General features: G+C 43.3%; 2 protein-coding genes across 3 annotated transcripts in view; one reads left to right on the forward strand and one right to left on the reverse strand.

The window, feature by feature from the left end:
* The window catches only part of PLEKHA8 (pleckstrin homology domain containing A8), a 31,297-nt gene extending 21,264 nt beyond the window's left edge, over nucleotides 1-10,033 (reverse strand). Inside the window, exon 1 of one of the 2 annotated variants that reach the window (XM_039710351.1) lies at nucleotides 9,905-10,033. In XM_039710351.1, the coding sequence (XP_039566285.1) occupies nucleotides 9,905-9,944 (40 nt within the window). In that variant the 5' untranslated portion in view covers nucleotides 9,945-10,033. The remainder of the gene's footprint in view (nucleotides 1-9,904) is intronic. The other variant, XM_039710360.1, reaches the window with a different exon arrangement.
* Nucleotides 10,034-10,427: 394 nt separating this feature from the next.
* On the forward strand, nucleotides 10,428-18,750 carry FKBP14 (FKBP prolyl isomerase 14). The gene is made up of 4 exons (XM_039712665.1): nucleotides 10,428-10,702; nucleotides 13,016-13,167; nucleotides 15,986-16,113; nucleotides 17,474-18,750. The coding sequence occupies exons 1-4, from the start codon at nucleotides 10,494-10,496 to the stop codon at nucleotides 17,630-17,632; spliced, it is 648 nt and encodes a 215-aa protein (XP_039568599.1). The 5' UTR covers nucleotides 10,428-10,493; the 3' UTR covers nucleotides 17,633-18,750.
* Nucleotides 18,751-19,757: the final 1,007 nt, after the last annotated feature.

Consider the following 19,757-nt stretch of genomic DNA (forward strand, 5'->3'; position numbering starts at 1 on the left):
CCTGTAATTCCACCATCTCTCTCACTTGAGACTTGCTGCAAATATGTCCCCAAAGATTCTCAGTATCCCTGGAAAACTAAACCTTTTGAAATATTAAGATTTGTGGACAGACTTGGATATTGTACACCATAACCCCTGCTTGATGGCACCTACACGTCCATTCTCACACAGCTGGACCCCAGCAGCATGTGTCTCAAGATGCCATATGTCATTTTCAGTAGTTTTGCTAACACAGCATCACTGACTCATTCTGTCTTCCACCTTCTCAGTTCAGCACCCCTCAATTCCTTCCACCACTCCTCAACCCACCTCTTCACTCTTCCCAAAAGCCACTCTTCCCAAAAGCCACCTCTGCTGTCTTGTCTTACAAGTCTTCCTCCCTTGAAGGAAGGGCTAGCCAGGTCATCTTGAAAAACAACGTGTAAGAATCTCTTAAAAATCAACAGACGAACAGAGGCGGATCTGTTGATTTCTGAATAGTCTGAATACCATCTTTCAGTGAAGCAGTTTTCAACAGCTCTTGAAACTCCTTGTGCTGCCCACATAAAACAGTCTTGAATTATGACCTGCACTTGTGGATACCTTCCCAGAGAAAAACCAAAACAAGGCTAGATCCACACCAGTAGTTCTGGGTACACTTTTGCCCACCCTACTGTCCAATTTTAGAAGTAAATCATCCTTTTTTCCTACTTTTGGAAGCACTACAGCAGTATGAAAACATAAAACCAAACAAGACGTGACAGCTGCCATTTATGTCTAATTAAAAACTACAAGCTCATTAACTTAAGAAGAAATGAGGCAGCAACGTCACTGGAGGAAAGCAGCTTTCATTTACTGAGCTACAAAAAGCTTCCCTGGCCAGGTCCAACGGATTGAGATTCTGACACTCCCACACTGTGCCAGCCAACCATCTCTGAAAGAATCATTTGGACAAGACTGTGTGGGCCACATGGCTCTTAGGTATTTTGGCAGAGGGTCTTCACTTCTGCTGTCCCCTGCACCAGGGCTCTTCCAACCACAATGGTGCAGCAGGAGCCCAGGCTGGGATTGGACAGGTATCATATTGGAGGAATGACAGCTCATTTCCAGCTAGAAATTGGCTCCTTAGACAACTGCTGAAACCAAGCACAACACAGTTTAAGATTAGAAAGGCCTAAAGCCCCAGGCTAACAGCAGGAGTATGGTCTGGCTTGTCCATCCCCCCCCTCCCCCCTTTTAATGTTTTAAATCAATACCACTGCATTCAGTCCAGCCCAGTTTATAGATTACTGAACCCTGTGTAGTGGCTGGAAAACAAATTAAACATAAATATTATTTTGTTCCCTTCTAGATATCTTCCATTATTTCCCAGAAGAATATAAAAATATCAAAAATCCAAAGTACTCTCAACACTTCTTTACTTTATATGAAGGAGGAAAAAACAATCACAAGAATGAGAAATTAAAAATCAACAAGACTGATTTCTATTTGTCTTGCCTCTAAAATAAAGCAACTATCCTGAAAGTCACTACTGATATGTGGGAACTCACAAAAAAAGGAAGTGATTGTTCAGCAGAGAGAAGCAGTTAATTGCTTCAGACACTCAATGGCACAGAACCAATTCTTTAAATAATGCACAGTGCCACAGTCAATACAAGCCTCTAATTCAGTCTGGAGCTCCTGCTGCTGTGCATGAATCATTTCAGCCATGGTCCTACAGCTCACAATTGCAGCTGATGCTCAACCAAATTGTGTCCCATCCATCAAAGGCTGTGCAATCAATTAGCCAACATACAAATCACTCTCCCTGGTTAAAATATGTTATGAACCAATATTTTTTTTGATATTTTTGTTTGGTTGGTTGTTTTGGTTCTGGGTCTTGGTTTTTTTTTTGTGGGGAATAGAGCAACTATCTGTATTCCTTTCCAGGAGCCAACTGTTCTTTAATTATTAGATACATATTAAAAAAAAAAAAGATTGTGATAGACAATTTTTACCTAGGACAACATATATTTTCAGAACACAATTGTTACACTAATAAAAACACATTTTTGTAAAAGGAAAACAATTTTAAAAAACTCACAGCAAGGTTCTGTTAGAAGATGCACTAACCACCTGGTACTCACTGACATTGAGTCAGCAGCCATGGGAAGGTTAACCTAAACAACCAGCTAAAAATAGCATGTGGCTGACAAATCATGGGCACTGCACAGGGATACAATCTTTAATTACAGGAGCTTCACTTCTGCAGACAAGTGAAGAATGGAGGAACGAAAAAAAACCAAAAAAACCCAACAAAACAAAAACCAAAGCAGCAACAAGATACTTAGGCACTTCAAATAACACAAATCTTGGGTTTATTCAGTGTTATTTGCCTTCTATAAATTGTCATAGGAATATTGCAATTTTTTGAACTGAGCATTCAGATTTCACCTGATAAGGAAAGGTAAAGATGAACCTTTTAAGGTCTTACTGGTGCCAGCACTAACACAACTTTGAAGAAGAATTTAAGTCCATTATACTGGTGCTGCACAGGGAGGAAAAAATACAGCTAGTACTTCCAACATCTCATTTTAGAGGCACAGTACTATTAACAGTAAAAATCGACCTTGGTGGGAAAGGTATGTACAAAAAAATCCCCAATAAAGCACAAAAAAAAGTGATTAGCAGCTTAAGGTCTCAGCCATAGAAGAGAGTGAAGATATTCCAGATGACTTCACAGGCACTGGTCAAAGTACATATCACAATCCAGTGTGAAACTTACAGTTAGTGCCTGCAGTACCTGGAAGATCTGCTATTGTCCACTACAAAATCAGATATTTAAGCAGTCTGGGCCTGCTAAGGATTCACTACTTCTTGAGAAGTTTCCACAGAAAGAAAGATCTGCCGACTTCCATCATTACACTTTAGGAAATCTGGATGTAGTTATCACTGAGCAAACTTGACATTTCTTGATAACACAGTTGAAAACTTGGACATAATTCAAATTCGAATGTTATACAACTCAGACTCCAGACAGCATTCCTTCCACAGTGCCAAGCCTGAAGAAAGCAAACCAAAACCAATATTTGAAGACATGTAGATCATGTCAGACATCTACAAAGCCCAGCTATCTGGGAGAACTACATACCCAAGAAGTCTAAAAATTGACCTGGAAAACAAGCTGCAATTAAGAGACAACACTTCCACCTGCATTTCTAAAATGCATAAAGCCCAGACATCCAGTTTTTTATTATTGCTTGCTTTCCATGAGAATTATCTAACACTTTAGGCTTATTAATTTCTTGAGCTTCAGAATAAGTTTTTGTAAAACTTTTGCAATAGATAGTCCTTGGACTCCTTGAACCTAATCCAGACTTTAACTGCAGATAGGAGATAATGATGAACTTTCCATGTTATAACATCTGTCTAATAGGAGGAGTTAAAGCCACCATCACCTCCCTACTGCTTATAACAAGGGCAAGATCCAAGACTCAGTTACAGGTGGCATAGCAGGACAGATTGCTGTTTTTCTGTGCAGGGTCACAAAGAAGTTCCAGAGTGGGTGCCCTGATAGTCAGAGCCATCTGACAGTGAGAATGAGCAATATCCATAGTTTCACCCCACCCAGAGCAAGTGCAAACTGTGCCATGTACTCACTTGTCCCACCATCTCCAGCTTTATCTGCAGAGGGCAAAAGCACCACATCATCTGCCCAGTGCTGTGTCAGCAACTGATAGCAGGACAAGAACTGCTGAAAACTCAGCTCTATCAGGGCAAAGACACTGTCAGTCCACCAGGTTTCTAGTCAGAAAAAGCAATTAGCAAGAAAGGATCTTACACAGTTCAAACTTCACACTCTTCCCCTTTTTTCTCATTCTGGGAACAGAAGCAAAAGATTATCCTGACATAAGCATTTTGCACTCAAAACTGGTGCTTACTTTTTCTATACAGCCTCCTAAGGCCACCCAGAATTTTGGGAAGGGCAATCCCAGGTGCTGGAACACATTTTGCAGCCTTAATTCTATAGCAGAACAATTTGTCAGGGTAAAAATCCAGTGTGTATCCATGAGGAACAGCAGAAAGGCAGACAAGAGTGTATAACAGTCTATGCTTCTGTGAGCTATTATCCTGTCACCTGGAGAGCAGCTTCTGGAAATGCCCAGAGTAAAATTACTCTGATTATGTGCATATTAACAGCAGGAATCAATACAAAAAGCCCCTAAAGGTAATGAAGATCAAAGATTTAGCACCTGAAGAATGGTATCACTTTTTAAAGCACTCACTTGAGGGACACTATAGGTTCAAGTGAAGGAAGCAACAGCTGGAACAGGCTCTAACACAACTTCTCCCAGACGACTTTTCTCCCAAACTTTGTTTCCCTTTTCTCATGGGATTCCATGAAATCCATTTTTGTTTCAGTCATAACTGTTAGGGCAATGTCAGCAGCACTGAAAGAGCATCCTGTCATCACAGGGCAACTGGGTTTGTCTGCAAACGATTTTATGGCAGCGACCAGCCGAGGCACAGAGAGCACAATGTACCAGTCAGGCTTTTTTGAAGGGGACACAGTGAAAGGATGAAGGGCAGAGAGGGGATCGTGGTGGAGGCAGAAGTTTAATAACACAGGCCCTCTGCTCAGACACTAATTCAAGTAATACAAAGCTCCTGGGAGTTTTCCTCCTCTGTTTACACTTCCCAGCCCCAGCAAACCAGCTGCTCCTCTCTCTGACCCCTGGGGTGGTTATCAGGCCAGACTAAGTTAACACACTGAATTTATGTAAGCACATACAGATACCACATGATGGTATCTCTTCACCATCAGTCTACCACACCTTTGGTTTCTGTCCTACCCAGCCATTTCCTGTGATCACTTACTCACTTCAGTGCAGAGGGACTGAATGCAGAGGCACCGGTACTGCAGCATACCTGGCAGGGAATGCTGCACCATGGAGGCTCTGCAGCACTGCTCCAGCACTTACAGAGGATGCAGGGGACACCGATTTCCATTCCTGCAGCCTCATCAAACTTTTCTACTGTGAGCACATTACATAATTCCAGGAAGGTTGGACAAAAGCAAGGTTGCAGCACAAAGAAATTCAGAAGAAAAGGGAAAAAAATAATGAGAAAGGTCAAATCACACAAAGACAACTAAGCAAAATCCAAAGAGATTTAACTAATCAGTCCCTGAAGTATACTACATGAAAAGTCTCATCCAACCAGAACTGGCTGAGAGTCAGGCATTCATCTAAACCAACACCTGGATCCTGAGAGCAGCCACAGCCAGCAATAGAAGGCAGACCATTGCCCTGAAGGCAACAGAAACCTCAGCTGTCTAGGTCCACCTCCACAAAAACCAGACTTCTAATTTTATACAATCAGAACTTGGACTACACCCAGAGACTAAAATAAAAGGGGAAATTATGAAAGGCTTTTTAGAACCAAGTCTTTATCTAAGTGTGAAGTTTTTGATTAATTCCTCCATGTCTGGAAAGAGAGGAGCTTATTTCTAGAGCTTGATATCAGCTGGAAGGATATGTGTCTCTCATTCCAAAAGGTCAGATTGCTTAAACTCCCAAAACAAAGACTTGCTCTAAGCAATATCATGTGCATCCAGATCCAAGACACAAGAACTAATGCTTTTTCTCATTTTCTTGAGCTCCACCCCCAAGTTTATTAAGGAACTCTGAATCATTAGAAACAAGAGCAATTTAAAGTTTTATGTGAAAGCTGAAATATACTGCTTGGTGTTGGCTCTTGGTTTATCTTGAGATAAATTGAAAAGAATCCAAAGTACAACAATAAACTGAGAGGGGATGATTACATACACGTAGATGGGGAGGACCAACTGAAGTGGCATGATGCAGCATCACTGGTGATGGCATGAAGGCGAGTCTGTCATGCCTTGAGGAAGATTAATTACTTAGGGTTAGAATTACTCAGCACAAATAAGAAAGTGAATATTTAAATATCAGGGACTCGGCTTTGCAAAGGAAAGTGATCAAAGCCATTTTACAGAACATCTAACAAACACCAGGCAAGCCAGTGGAATCAGTCATCATTTTCATGTAAAGACGAACCCCATAGCCAAGAACTGATCCACACCATCTCTTCCAGAGTTAGCAGCAATCCTGCCTGTGGCCAGCAACTCCAAGTAGAGTGTGTGCCTACACTGAAGATCTGAACTGAACTGAATTTCAGCAGAAAGAAAAAAATCAACTTAAAAGTACCAAGTGTTCACACACACCACTGAAGGGAGGTATTCCCCAACTCCATGCTATCTCCCAGCAATAGCTTACTCATTCTATAAACCTGATAAGAAAAAAAATCATCGATGCCTTTCACAAGGCAAACTCCAAAGACTAAATCAATTTATTTTATTAATCAGAAGTTATGCTCAACAAAGAACATGCAGGTTAAGTTCAGTCAGAGTCCCATGGGAGGCAGTTTCCAAGCAGCCAAGAGCAGCCTCCACGTGCAGCTCAGCTCCACTCTGTCCTTCCTCTATCCTGCCAGCAGCATTCCCCAGCTGGAGATCAGTCACGCTATGACACTGCAGCCAGGATCTGCCCTTGATGCTGCCCACACCACAATGGTTTGTGCTCAGCCAGGACTGCAGGGCAACACACCAAGGAGCCACAGGGAGGGCACACAGTAACACTTTTATCATTCCAACTGCTTACTACAGTAAGAGGTACTGAAACAATAGTTACACACCCATCCCCAGCCCCCACCAAGCAAAGCCAACATCAGATAGAGATTTTTGGCAAAGGATGAAATCTAGGAATTTTTTAAGATCATGTTACATGCTTTGACTATAAGCTCAGCTGAGGCCAACTTACATGCCTGCATGGTTTAAGTCACCCTGCTCTGGGTTTTGAGGATTAATAATCTGAAGTTTGCAGATTACATTTATCTGTGCAAGAGAAAAAGTGCTGTCTCACTTTATATGAGATAATTCTGCTTGCAAAGTTCCCTGCTCTCTTAAGATTTTAACCAATTTAGTGGGGGAAGCATAGACACAAGCAATCAAAAGACACACACTGCAAACACAAGATCCAAACAGATTTTCATAGGCTAGAACTTCGTGAATGTATATCTGATCCAAAGATGACACATTTCACTTGAACTTAAACAAAAGTAACACACTGAGAAATCACTATCTGGTGGCCATTGCATTAGGGGACAGAAAAACTCTAAAAATCTCAGTTTTCTAATCTCAAGAGTTTCCAAGTTAGCACTGGAAACCCTGCATAGAGAAACCACAATGTGAGTGCAGGATCAACAGCACAGGAAAAACCCTACCTCCAAGCAGAAACCAGGTAATACTGATTTAATCTATTCTAATCTATATAAAGCAAACAAGTGTATTTATTACAAACAAGATAACTTGTTTAAGCAGTAAGGCAAACTGATCTGTCTTTCAATTGGTGGCAATCATGGTGAGCTTTCTTTGCCCTTTACCCAAAGAAAACAAAACTTGTTTCCTATGTCTGAAACGTTTCTCCTCTCAATAACTATGTAATTTGCAACACAAATCTAGCTCTGGGCCCCAGAGCTGGGAGGAAATGGGTTGATGTGGACTTGACCTCTCATGATGGCAATGACATAAGACATTACGAAATCAAAATTCCCAGAAAAGACTCAATTACCAACAAACTCGCTCCAGCTCCTCTCCCACAGCAAGAAGGAAAAGCAGTTCTTTTCTACAGTTTTATGCTTGTTCTTTTTTGAGTGTTCTATCTCTTCTCTGACTGTGAGGGATCCGCCTCATTCTGAGGTACATCAGCACTGTGTTATTAGCACAGGCACACACCAACACAGCGGGATGACACACAATCTCCCCACTTTTTGCATGCATCGTTTACACTGTACTGTGCCTGATTCATCAACCTTGAGCAACAGGAAAAGCATACTGGGGGCAGAATACTGGCAGAAATGCTGTTCTGGATGACCTGTTGAACCTTCTTACTTTCCTTAATCACTGAAAGGAGGTTTTCCTGTCTCTCACTCTCCAGCTCTTTGTTATTGCTACAAAGATTGCCACATTCCAGAATGAGTTTTTTTCTTTTTCTTTTTTTTCTCTGGGTTTTTTTTTTTTTTTGGGTTTTTTTTTTTAATTTATAACTTAATGGCTTCAGGGCAGGAAGTCTTCATTTCACGGCAAAAGAAAGCACTAGTATGTACAGACAGCCTGCAGAACAGCAAATTTACTGTTCTCAAACACACCATGGGCCTTCTACAACCTAACAAAAGGCATAGAGTGACCCTGACCACGACACTCACTAGAAGAGTCAAGTTGCAACCAAGAAATCAGAAGGATGCTTCAATCTCCCATCACAGATTTTCTCTGTGCTGACAGCAAAACCTGTCCTAGTTTTCAGCCAGTACAAATCCTACATATGCAAGGAAAAGTTTCCTTCAGTCTGCATCCACGTGACTGAGATTTGCAAAGTATCATCCATCTTCATGAAGGGCCATTCGACTGGAAGTGCTTATCAGTGTGACTAGCAAAAGAAAACTTAATTTTGATGAAAACAGAATACTTCTTATTAGTCTTCATCTTACCATCAAAACAAACGCCCAGCTGATTCTACCACAGGCACACTCAGGCACTAAAAATGTCAAATGCCAGTCAGCTATCTACAACATGCATTGTTTCCCACAGACACACATTCCTGGGTCTCATGGCACGAAACCAAGCACGAGGGCTCCAGACACACCCCAGCATCTCAGCAATGCAAAGAAAAACATGTAAAACTTTCGATCAGCTGAACCATATGCGGTGTTAATGTGGGGAAAGGACTAGCATCACTACCACAGTTCTGCAATTCACAAGAAAAAGGCAAGCATGGCTGCTCCTACTGCCACTTCGTAATTCAAGAGCATTCACAAATAATTAACAATAAAAGAAAAAAATCCATGTCTGTTCACTGAGACCGGACAAATTTTGATTGTCATCTCAGAACACCTATTGCCTAAAGGGGAAAAGTCACAGCAATCTTCTAGCACAACAATAAATCCAGCCTCGTGATGCTGCTGCCCCCCGACATGAATTCACTCTTGTGCTTCAGCTTTTTCTTTGTTTAATTCTGATTTCCTACACTTTCCCAGCTAACCGGAGTGCTGCAGCTGTTCCAGCCTCTCGGGAAGACTCGGGCAGGGCGGCAGCCCTTGCACGCACACACTGCTGAGCAACACTCGCACCTGGCAACGACAAGGTGCTCGTGGCTACTTCTCCCTGACCTTCAAGTTTCCAAACTGTTCCCACAAACCACAGAGGGGTTTGCACCTGGCAAGACCCCATCCACAGCCGCAAACCACAGGGCTCTGCCCCCCCTGGCTGGAAGGCTGGAAGGAACATCCATCCCACCCTAACACCGGGGGCTTCTGACCCCGCCACCTTTAACCTCTGCCGAGCAAACCCTGCCTCACACGGCTGCTTCCAACCTGCCACGACAATCACGCCTTCCGTGCCACCGGAACACTCGAAAAATTAAAATTTGGGCCTAGAGCTAGCCGGACAACCTCCCTCCGCCTTTTTTCTTGCCTTTGTGGTTTTTTGCATGCCTTCTCATCGGAATCCCCCAAGTGAGACTGAATGGCAACACGTTTTTCTCCCAGCTCTGGGAATGCCCCGATCCTCGGTAAAAGTTCCGCGGGGGTGTGCGGAGAACGGGGAAGTTCGCTGCTGGAGCTGCGACCCAGAGCATCCAAACCACCCAAACCCCAACCCACGGACGGGCACGGGCACCGGGATAAACGCCGGGCACTGACGATGAGGCAGCGCCGGGGCTGCTCCCCTGCTTGCCGGCGTCAAGGGGCAGCGCTAACCCGCACCCAGCAAGCGCAGTGAATGCACATACATGTATGTACTTGTGTAAATTCATCTATGAGGAGATGACGGCGCCCGTCCCGCAAAGGCTGAGCACTGGCAGGAACTCACCGCTCAGGTAGTTGGTCCACTTGTACAGGACCCCCTCCATGCCGGCCGGCCCCCGGCCCCATGCAGCGCGGCCGGCCCCCGGCGGGGTCACGCCGCCCGCCGCCGCCCGCGCTCCGCAGGGAGCGCCGCAGCCGCGCAGCCACGGCACGGCCCCGCGGCGCTACGTCAGCGCAACCCGCGCTGTGAATCGCGGCTCGCGTGACAGGCGGGAGTGAGAGGCGGGCGGAGGGGGCAGGCGCGGAATGCCCAGAGCAGGTGGCCTCTCGCGGCCAATCGGAACGCGCCCTCGCTGCCGCCGCCGCCCAATCAGCGGCCGGCAGCGGCCGGCTCTATTGTGCGCGCGCTCCGCGGGGCTGCCCCGTTCGCCAGCGCTCCCGGAGCGCCCGGTCCGCCCACCCCCCCTCGGCTGTTCGGGCCTGCCGATTGGGTGGGCTGAGAGACGGACAGGGCCGCGCCCCAATGGGCGACTGCTCTTCCTGAGCTCACCCTGCGCGGAGCCAATCAGCGAGCGCGGCGCCCGTGCCGGGCCGTCGGGAGCCGGGGCTGGCGGCGGTGCGCGCCGCTGCCACGTCGGACGGGCCGGCCGGCGATGGCGGCGGGGCTGCTGCTGCTCTGCTCCGCCCTGCTGTGCGCCGCGCTGCGCTGCGCGGGCGCCGCGCTGATCCCCCCCGCGCCCGACGTGAAGGTGGAGGTGCTGCACAAGCCTTTCCTCTGCCACAGGAGGACCAAGTGGGGGGACATGATGCTGGTCCACTACGAGGGCTACTTGGAGAGCGACGGCTCCATGTTTCACTCGACGTAAGTGAGCGGCGCGTCTTCTCCGAGCGACATGCTGGCTGAGCTTGAGTGGGAAAATGTACACACATATATATATATATATATGTGTGTGTGTGTGTTTATATATGTGTATATATATATACACGTGTGTGTATATATATCTGTAAATATATATACATGCATATATATATACATACATATATACATATACATACACATATATACATATATACATATATATATATATAAAAACATGTGTATATATATATCTGTCATAGAATGCATCACGCTGCTCAGAGCAGCCCCACCCGACGCGCCTGTGAACGCTGCCCAGGTTGCTCTGAGCCCCATCCAGCCTGGCTTTGAACACCTCCAGGAGTGGCTTGTCAGCAGCTTCCCTGGGCAGCCTGTTCCAGTGGCTCACCACGCTCAGAGTAAAGAACTTCTTTCTGGTATCTAATCTGAGCCTACTCTCAGTTTAAAGCCATCACCCCTTGTCCTGTCACCACACGCCCTTTTAAATTGTCTTTCTCCATCATTTTTGTAGGCTCCCTTGAGGCACTGGCAAGGAACAATTAGGTCACCCTGGAGCTTTTCTCCTCACTGTGAAGCAGTGTCTCACAATGCTGTACAAGATGAACACCAACAGGAAGGCCAGTCTCCTTTCCCAAGGTTATAAAATAAATCTTGCTTAGCATTTGTTTCCTGGTCAGTCTGTAGGAAGTAGAGCCACGTAGCATTTCTTAAAAGATGGGGATGTTACACATGGAGCACCTCTCCTGTGTGGAAAGACTGAGAGAACTGGCACTGTTCAGCCTGGAAAAGAGAAGGCTTTGAGGTGACCTGATTGTGGCTTTCCACTACCTGAAGAAAGATGGAGAGAGACTTTTTGCAAGGGCATGTAGTGACAGAACAAGGGGGGATGGCTTCAAACTTAGAGCAGGTTTAGATCGGGTTATTAGAAGGAAATATTTTACTCTGAGGGTGGCGAGGCACTGGAACAGGCTGCCCAGGGAAGTTGCTGACAGCCCATTCCTGGAGGTGTTCAAGGCTTGGATGGGGCTCTGAGACCCCGGTCTAGGTGAAGGTGTCCCGGCCCATGGCACAGGGGCTGGAACTGGATGGTCTTTGAGGTCCCTTCCAATCCAAACCATTCTGTGATTCTGTGATTTAGGTGCAGGTTTTGGTATTTGATCTCAGCGGTTTAATAGGTCTTATGCTATGCATAAATTTCTGTTTGGTTTCTAAAGCAAACTATTAGTTAAAAAAAAAAAAAGTTACATGTGTCCTTCCCCCAGCGGCAGCACAATACAGCTTTTCATTATTCTTTACCTGCCCCCGACCAGACAAGTCAACATACCAGAGCCACAGAAATGCAAAGAGGAGGAAGAGCCAGAAATTCGAGGGCATCTGCTAAGAGCCTGCAACGACTTGCTAATGCTGGATGTCCTGTAAAACATCAACCAAGTGTTAATAGTGGGAGACAGTCTCTGCTGGCTGCCTGAAGGCTACTTTTGTGTATGAAATAAATTTAAAAAAAAAACAACCACTTTTGCATGTTTATGCTCTTGCAGACGATTTAACTAAAATCTCACTAATTTTCTCTTGTAGTTAACCTGCCTCTTTAAAAGGACTTCTAGTGACACACTAAAGTTTTTGCTGCTGACTAACTTCTGTAAGTGTTCTGTTTTCTTCCTAAACACCTCTCCTGCATGAGTAGTAAATAGAGCTTTCAAATTCCTTGTCTGTTAGTGGAGTGAAAGTAGTCCGGGTTGTACCATCTGGTTAAATCAGAAAAGGATCTTGTCTCCCAAATCTAAAGTTAAATGTTTTGCATGCAGTTGTTTCTGTTTTTTTCTAGACTGTTATGTAGTTGCTTTGTTGTTTTGGTTTTTTTCCTCCCAAATGGCTTCTTTTGAAAGCGATGAGGCTGATGCTTCTGAGCATGTTAAAATGTATATTGCTGTGATAACCATGCTGGTCTGTGATTTGCAATTTACAATGGCCTTGACTGTAGATTTTTAAGAAAATGCCTTTTCTAGTCTGATCAGTTTCCAAGTGGAACTAGGTGGTCAGAGGTGATCTGGGTTGGTTAGTGTTGTCATACACACACAAAGTAAATATTGTTTTATTTCTTTCCACTTCCCAAAGAACCTTGTCATGCAAAGCATGAGTTTTAAAGGCTTTGAAAGTGTAGGTCTTTCATTGAAGAGGTGTCAAGGCGCTGAGTGGTGCTGTGTTTTAAACTGTGTATCTACATAATGACCATATTCCATCGGCCCTTTGTGGAGCTTGACGTTTAAATACGAAGTGTTTTATTCCTTTCTTTTCCAGTCACAAGCACAACAATGGTCAGCCTATGTGGTTTACACTTGGCATAAGGGAAGCTCTCAAAGGCTGGGACAGAGGGTTGAAGGACATGTGTGTGGGAGAGAAACGGAAACTGACTATTCCACCAGCCCTTGCTTATGGAAAAGAAGGGAAAGGTAAAACATGTGAAGCACTCCCCTTGCTCTAATTGTTTCTAAACTCTGTGTTTTTCTGTTATTCTTGGCCTAAGAAGTTAGCAGGCTTTCAAGCTTTCCAGGTTGATTCCGTTAAAGAAGAAGAATGGAGGGAGTCAAGTGCTCTTTCTCATAAATTTCTTTTCTGCAGTAATATCCATTAAGTGGCTGTGTGGTGAATGCAGGAAAAAAACCCCAGAAACTGATGGTACTTGCTGTGCTACCACCTACCATCTAGTATGTTCTAAGTGTCTTTTCTGTTAGTACTGTGGTCAACAGTGCCCTGCTTTTTCTTTTTGTTTTTTAGTTTGTTTTTTCCCCTCCCTTCTTTTACAGTCAAGTGGAGGTGGTTGCTTAGGTAACAGTTGGCTTTTTGGCTGTTGGATCTGTTTTTGTGGTAATGCTTCGTGAATGTGCCATGTGCAAAACTCATTCTTGCTTTCAGGTTTCTTTTAGACCCCTAAGAAACTCCCTGTACTGCTGCCCAACCAGTTCTTCGATGATACAGCAAGAAGTGCTATTTATTTCTCCAAATAGGGACATTAATTATTTTCCTCTTGCAGCTGTTTTCATTTTGGGCAGTGGTCCCTATTATCCTCAGTAAGATGTGCATGGGCAGTCACGTTGTCACCTACTGAAAATGCACTGCCTGCAGTGCAGACAGATATAAACATCTCAACCTGTTTACTACTGAGGGTGTTTAGGGTTTTCCTTTCACATATTTCCAGATTCCTTTAACAGGAGGGCCTGATTTGGAATGTGCAGTTAAATGAGTGACAGCTTGAGTGGTTCTACTGCTTTGTGGGAATTGTTTTAGTTAACTTTTTTTTGAGCAATTGTTACGAGTATTTATGTGATGACAAGAGTTGCAACAAACGACCTACAGTAGTGGAAGGTTCCAAAGCAGAAAGGATAAATGTCTAGAAACACACAGGCCATCCTGCTGATGTTCTCTCTATGAGACTGTTTTGGGAATGAGGACTGTTTGCATGTCTGTGCCTTCTGGCAAGTAGGGCTGCACATGGGCTTAGGAGTCCATATTACCTCCTGCCAGGTAGTATTCACACCTACAGCACACTTCATACTCTCCCTTATTAAATGTACCCGCTCAACACATTTTTTTGTAGAAGCCCTGGTTTACAGTTTAAGATACAGTATTAGAAGTAATCATGTTTCAGGAACTTTGTGGTCCTCTTTATGCAGAGCTCAGCTGTAATTTTTCCACAAAAATATGTGAAGTGCTGCAGTGCTCATGTAGTTATCACAGGTCTAATTGTTTGATTAATATGTAAAGCACTGTAGTTGTTCTTCAAAGACTTGCAAGCTTCACCTCTGTGTTTACTGAAAGAAGGTTAAACAGCTAAACACTGCTAACTGCTGTAAGAAATTACTTGCTTTAGGAAGACTTTGAAGTATTTGAGCTTAATTATGTTGCTGTTTTCAAGTGATGCCCTTGAAGATGGAATTGTTTAATTTTCTTCATACTTTCATTCAAATGCACATAATTTCACTAGCCTCCCACCTTGGTTGCTGTCTGACTCATCATTTGAGTCAGATGCCTTTTTCTGTAACACTCAAAAAAATTACCTATTTTCCAAACCCTAAACAGGGCACTGTGCCCTGTATTTCCAGAAGATTCTGCACTTTTATTCATCCCAGAAATCTACAAACCTGTTTGTTGTTGCAGTTAAATTAACACCATAGTTCCAAAGTGCTACATGTGGATTATTTTCCCCTGTCTTCTCAAGGCACAGAATTATTTTTTGGGGTACTGCCGTCCAGTGTAGGGGTATATTTGGTCCTATTCAACCTGTCTTTGTATAAAGGAGCCAAGTGATGTGCTTTTAAAAGGTGTTTGAGGGCGTATCACTTCTCTGTCAAAGCCAGTGCCTGATAAACTGATATCCTTGAGGTGTGGTGGTATGGGGGAGTGCTCTGTGGCACTCTTAGGAAGTTACCAGTCTGTTCACCTACATCAAAAATGATGTTGTGATAACACTGTATAAAGGAGCCAAGTGATGTGCTAAAAGGTGTTTGAGGGCGTATCACCTCTCTGTCAAAGCCAGTGCCTGATAAACTGATATCCTTGAGGTGTGGTGGCATGGGGGAGTGCTCTGTGGCACTCTTAGGAAGTTACCAGTCTGTTCACCTACATCAAAAATGATGCTGTGATAACACAGGCCTTGTGATCAGGTTTGGGTACTCGGTTTCTGATTGTGTTTGGAAACAGCTCGGTGTTTTGTGCCCTGAGTCCAGAGACTGTTGTGGGAGACCAGCATTGTCTCTGGCCTTCTTTCTCTGCAAAAGAGTTTTTCCATGGCAGAACAGCAGATACAAGGTATCAGCTGGCAGTAGAGAGGAGTTTAGGGACTGATGGGACATCCAGAGGACTAAATTCTCCCTTCCTGCTGCCATGTACATTAGTCTTGGCTGTAGCCTGTCTGATTGTACAGTCCCCTTTACTGTTTATCTGGCTCTGGCCATGACAGAAAAAAATATTCAAGAGCATTATTTGATAAACTTGTGATGGTAATTGCTGAATAAGAGCTTGCATTAGCACCTACTAGTCTCCAACAAAATCAGTTGCATCTAAAGTTGCATTTACGCTGTAAGGGCTGCTCGGAGTCCAGGCTGCAGGCTGAAATGATTGTGGCATCACTGTTACAGATACTTGTCCTTCCTAGTTCAACTGCAGGATGCTTTGAAATGACTAGGCTTGCTGGAACATTGCTCTGACACACGTGGCTTTTGTGTGGCATTGAATATATAGTTGGTTTTAACTTTTCTCCATTTTGGGCAGGAAAAATTCCACCTGAGAGCACACTGATTTTCAACATTGACCTTCTGGAAATTAGAAATGGACCAAGGTCTCATGAGTCATTCCAGGAGATGGATCTTAATGATGATTGGAAACTATCCAAGCAAGAGGTGAGTGGGTTATCCTTCTCTTGTGAGCAAATCTAACAGGATGGAAGAGTGGAAAAGAATGCACATCTGTGCTGCACTGTTCTGAGCCTTGCATCCTATTGACAATTCTGGGCTGGAGGTTCAAAAGGAGCCTTGGTAAGCTAAGGATAGACATGTGACTCATGTTCTGCACGCTTGTGGAAGACTTGGATAAAGTGAAGCATCTTAGAAATACAACCAGACTTCAGGGCTTTTTGGATTTAATTGCTGATTTATTAATAAAAGGACTTCTTCTGCTGTAGGACTTCTTCCTACTTCATAGCATTCACTCTATGAAGGACATGTATTCAGCACTATTCACCATCTGTTTGCCTCTCATTTTCAAACTTCTGCTTTTTCAGCAAAAGTGATCCATGAGAAGCTAGTATAAGTCACTGAGTTCTTTTTGATTTGGGTCTGGTACCAGTTTACCAGACTCAGAAGGCTAATTAATCATTTGTATGTATCCGACAGTCAGTATGTGTAATGTCTGCATATTAGGAATGTAAGCAATAACCCTAACAGATCCTAGAGACTGAAGTGACTAAAACAGACCTGAAACATGGCCCATGGTTCTTATACAAGTGGTATCTGTTTGATAGATGAGTATATTGGTACTGTTACTTTTGTAGAAGGCTCTGCAATTCAGAACATTTGGGATCTCCATCGTTAAACCTTAAAAACTTACTAAAAGCAATCTGAAGTTGTTGAAAACACTGCTTACCATTACTATCTAGCTTAATGTAACTAAGTGTTCCAGTGGTCTGTTTGAAACTTGCCTTGAGTCTTCATCCTTAAAAATTTTGAGACATCTAGAAATCTTTTAATGTATTTCCCATTGAAGCAGCAAACACTGAGATTGTGGACAGATTGCTGTGAGTGTGATCTGGGGTGGCTGTTTATGTGTACTGGGTTACTAGAGTGCTAGTGGACAGATTTCTGTATATATCTGGGGTGGCTGTTTATGTGTACTGGGTTACTAGAGTGCTAGAATGTGGAAAAGCTGTCTCTGACCAATTGGTAGCTAATAACTTCTGCCCAGCTATTTTTACTTTACTGTATAGACATCAGAAGACAGGCTGTCCTGACTCATTTTTTTAGTCAGATACCATAAAGGTATGGCAACAGCTTTGCTAGTTTTACTGTCACTTCTATCACTAAAGACCCTGCATTCAAAGAGACTGCAGAATCAGTTAGACAAGTATTATTCTGGCAGTGGCATAGCAAGGGAGGTATCTGTTATTTAATACCACCATCCTGAGCATAGCATCCCTCTGTTATGCTGCAGTAATCAACTCTTTCATAAGTCTGAAAATGTTCATTCTCACCTTTTGTCTAACAGGTGAAAATTTACTTGAAGAAAGAATTTGAAAAGCATGGAGCAGTGGTAAATGACACCCAGCATGATGCTTTGGTTGAAGACATATTTGATAAAGAGGATGAAGACAGTGATGGGTTTATATCTGCAAGGGAATTCACGTACAAGCATGATGAGCTGTAGAAAGAAAACAGTGGCATAATTTTTTTTGACACAAATAGCAGTGACTTAGACTGTCTGGTTCTCGTGTCATCTTAATTCTCTGTTTCGGAATTGACAATTGCTGTTGGCAAAGAAACACTTTGTTTATATGAAAGAGAATTTCTGTTCATTATGTACAAATGTTTTAAAGTATTTTAAAGTGTGAAAATGTATCTCTGATACAGCAAAGACTTGCACATCAGCGTTTTTGAAGTTTTGTATTAAATTATTTTTCAGAAATGAAACAAACTGTCCATTTATCATTCATTATGAAAATCAAAATCCAGTTCAGTGATTTGTTTGTGTGCCAAGGTCACTTTCAGCAGCTACGTTACATATTACTTGTAGTCTGTGGTTTAGTTACTTGACCTTCCTTCTTGAGTGTCACTGCTTGAAAAGCAGTTTGCTGACCTTGGGGTTTTTTGTTGCAGATTTTTAAAAGATGTAGTAGAAGGCATCAGCATCTATATGGCTGAGAAACTGATACAAAGCTGAATGAGAAGAATGACTATCATGTGCTGATTTTGCCCTTCTAAAGGGAGAGTGTTACCACCCATGCCAAAAATTGTCTACGTTTTTCGTTAAATTTTGTGAACAAAGCAGGAGTTAAATTTCAGACTTTCACTTCTACTGCCAGCAACATTCTAGGAAACAGCTGTAATTTGGAAAGCAGCAAGTTGTGCTGCAGTGCTGAGGTGGTCAATGTACACGGCATTCATCAAAAAAGCTCATACCTTTCTCTCACAGTTTGAGGGGGATCTTGAGCAGAATGTTGCAAGTCTGAAGTTCTTCCTCTTTGCAGAAGAGAGAAAGTGTACTGACAGGAGGATCAGTATGGTCTGAAGAAGTTTCCATGGGCTTGTCTGCTTTGCAGCTGTGTTGAGTTGCAGAACATGTTTCGTTGCTCCTTTGCAGCATTTTTCACAAGTAGCACACAAGTGATATGAATTTTAAACAAAAAAGTGAATTTTTAGAAAAAAAAGAGGTGTTGAGGTAAGTGTTGTGGTGCTGTGTCTTTACAGAGGTGGAGATTATTAGGATTTCAAACACAAAATTGGAGTTGAAAGAACTTTTTGGCAAATAAATATTTTGCAATTCTCCATGGTTTCTTAAATGAGAGGGCAAGGTATCTCAGGGACAGAATTTATCCTGACATCACTAACCTATGGGTCTATGAACACAGCATTGTGCTTGAAATTTGTTGCCCAAAGCTATGTAAGGATGCAAAGCAAATCCAGTCGTATGAAAGTGAAATTGCTGCATTGCACTAACCCTTAACTACTGCAAGCTGCATTCAGGGCTCTCGGTGCTGTAGGTGTGTTAGATGTTTCCCTGCCATCTAGTGTTGCAGCTGAGGATTAGAGGATGCTTCACTGAACTGAGCTCAGCTGCAGAGGGGCATTTAGAGAGGCCTGTCAATAGTGACAACTGGGGGGAAAAGAAAAGTTCTGAGGGTATGCAGTGCTGGGCTGCTCTGTTTTGGTTTTCTTCCACCATCTGACATTTTGTGGGTGATGTTCTAAGTGATAGGAATTGCAACCATGTATTTTGTTTTCAGTAACCTTAGGTCTTTTTCCTTAGTGATGCCATCTGCTTTTCTTGAACCCAATACAGCTTTTACTTATAATGCTGTGAGTTTCAGTAAAATAGTGTAGGAAAATGTTTCCTTTCTGTTTTAGGCTCATTTCCTGCCTTTATTCTTTTATTGTGAAGAAATAATGAATAGTCACTGCCTATTTAGCTGTTCTTACTGGTCATGGTTCTGCATATTGATATTTTTTTCTCAGTGCTTACAAAAAAATCAAGCTTGCCTGACTTCAGTTTGCCCAAGGCTGGTTGCATGTTCTGTGCTGGCTGTCTTGATTTCCCCTGCAGTCACTGGAGCACTGGGCACCTGGGGGAAGGTCATTGCATGTGTGTTTATCTTGTGTTGAGATAGCTGCCTTACCAAATAGAGTCTTCTCTTGTTGACTGTGTGAGGAATCTAGACAATTACAGCCTAGGCCAAGGGAGGATAACAGGATGTGAAGTTGATCTTTAAGCCAGTCTTGCCTAGACTGGGGACTGACAGGTACCCAACCAACCAAAGGGAAATACTCTGTGTGTG

This window comes from Passer montanus, unplaced genomic scaffold (assembly GCF_014805655.1).
Source record: "Passer montanus isolate IOZ18808 unplaced genomic scaffold, ASM1480565v1 scaffold10, whole genome shotgun sequence".
In the NCBI taxonomy this organism is placed as follows: Eukaryota; Metazoa; Chordata; class Aves; order Passeriformes; family Passeridae; genus Passer; species Passer montanus.

What these genes read in the sequence shown, in the direction of transcription:
- FKBP14 (XM_039712665.1), top strand. Translation starts at nt 10,494, where the DNA reads ATGGCGGCGGGGCTGCTGCTGCTCTGCTCCGCCCTGCTGTGCGCCGCG. An exon ending in TTATGGAAAAGAAGGGAAAG is followed by an intron (nt 13,168 to 15,985) that starts GTAAAACATGTG and finishes CATTTTGGGCAG; the next exon opens with GAAAAATTCCACCTGAGAGC. An exon ending in GGAAACTATCCAAGCAAGAG is followed by an intron (nt 16,114 to 17,473) that starts GTGAGTGGGTTA and finishes TTTGTCTAACAG; the next exon opens with GTGAAAATTTACTTGAAGAA.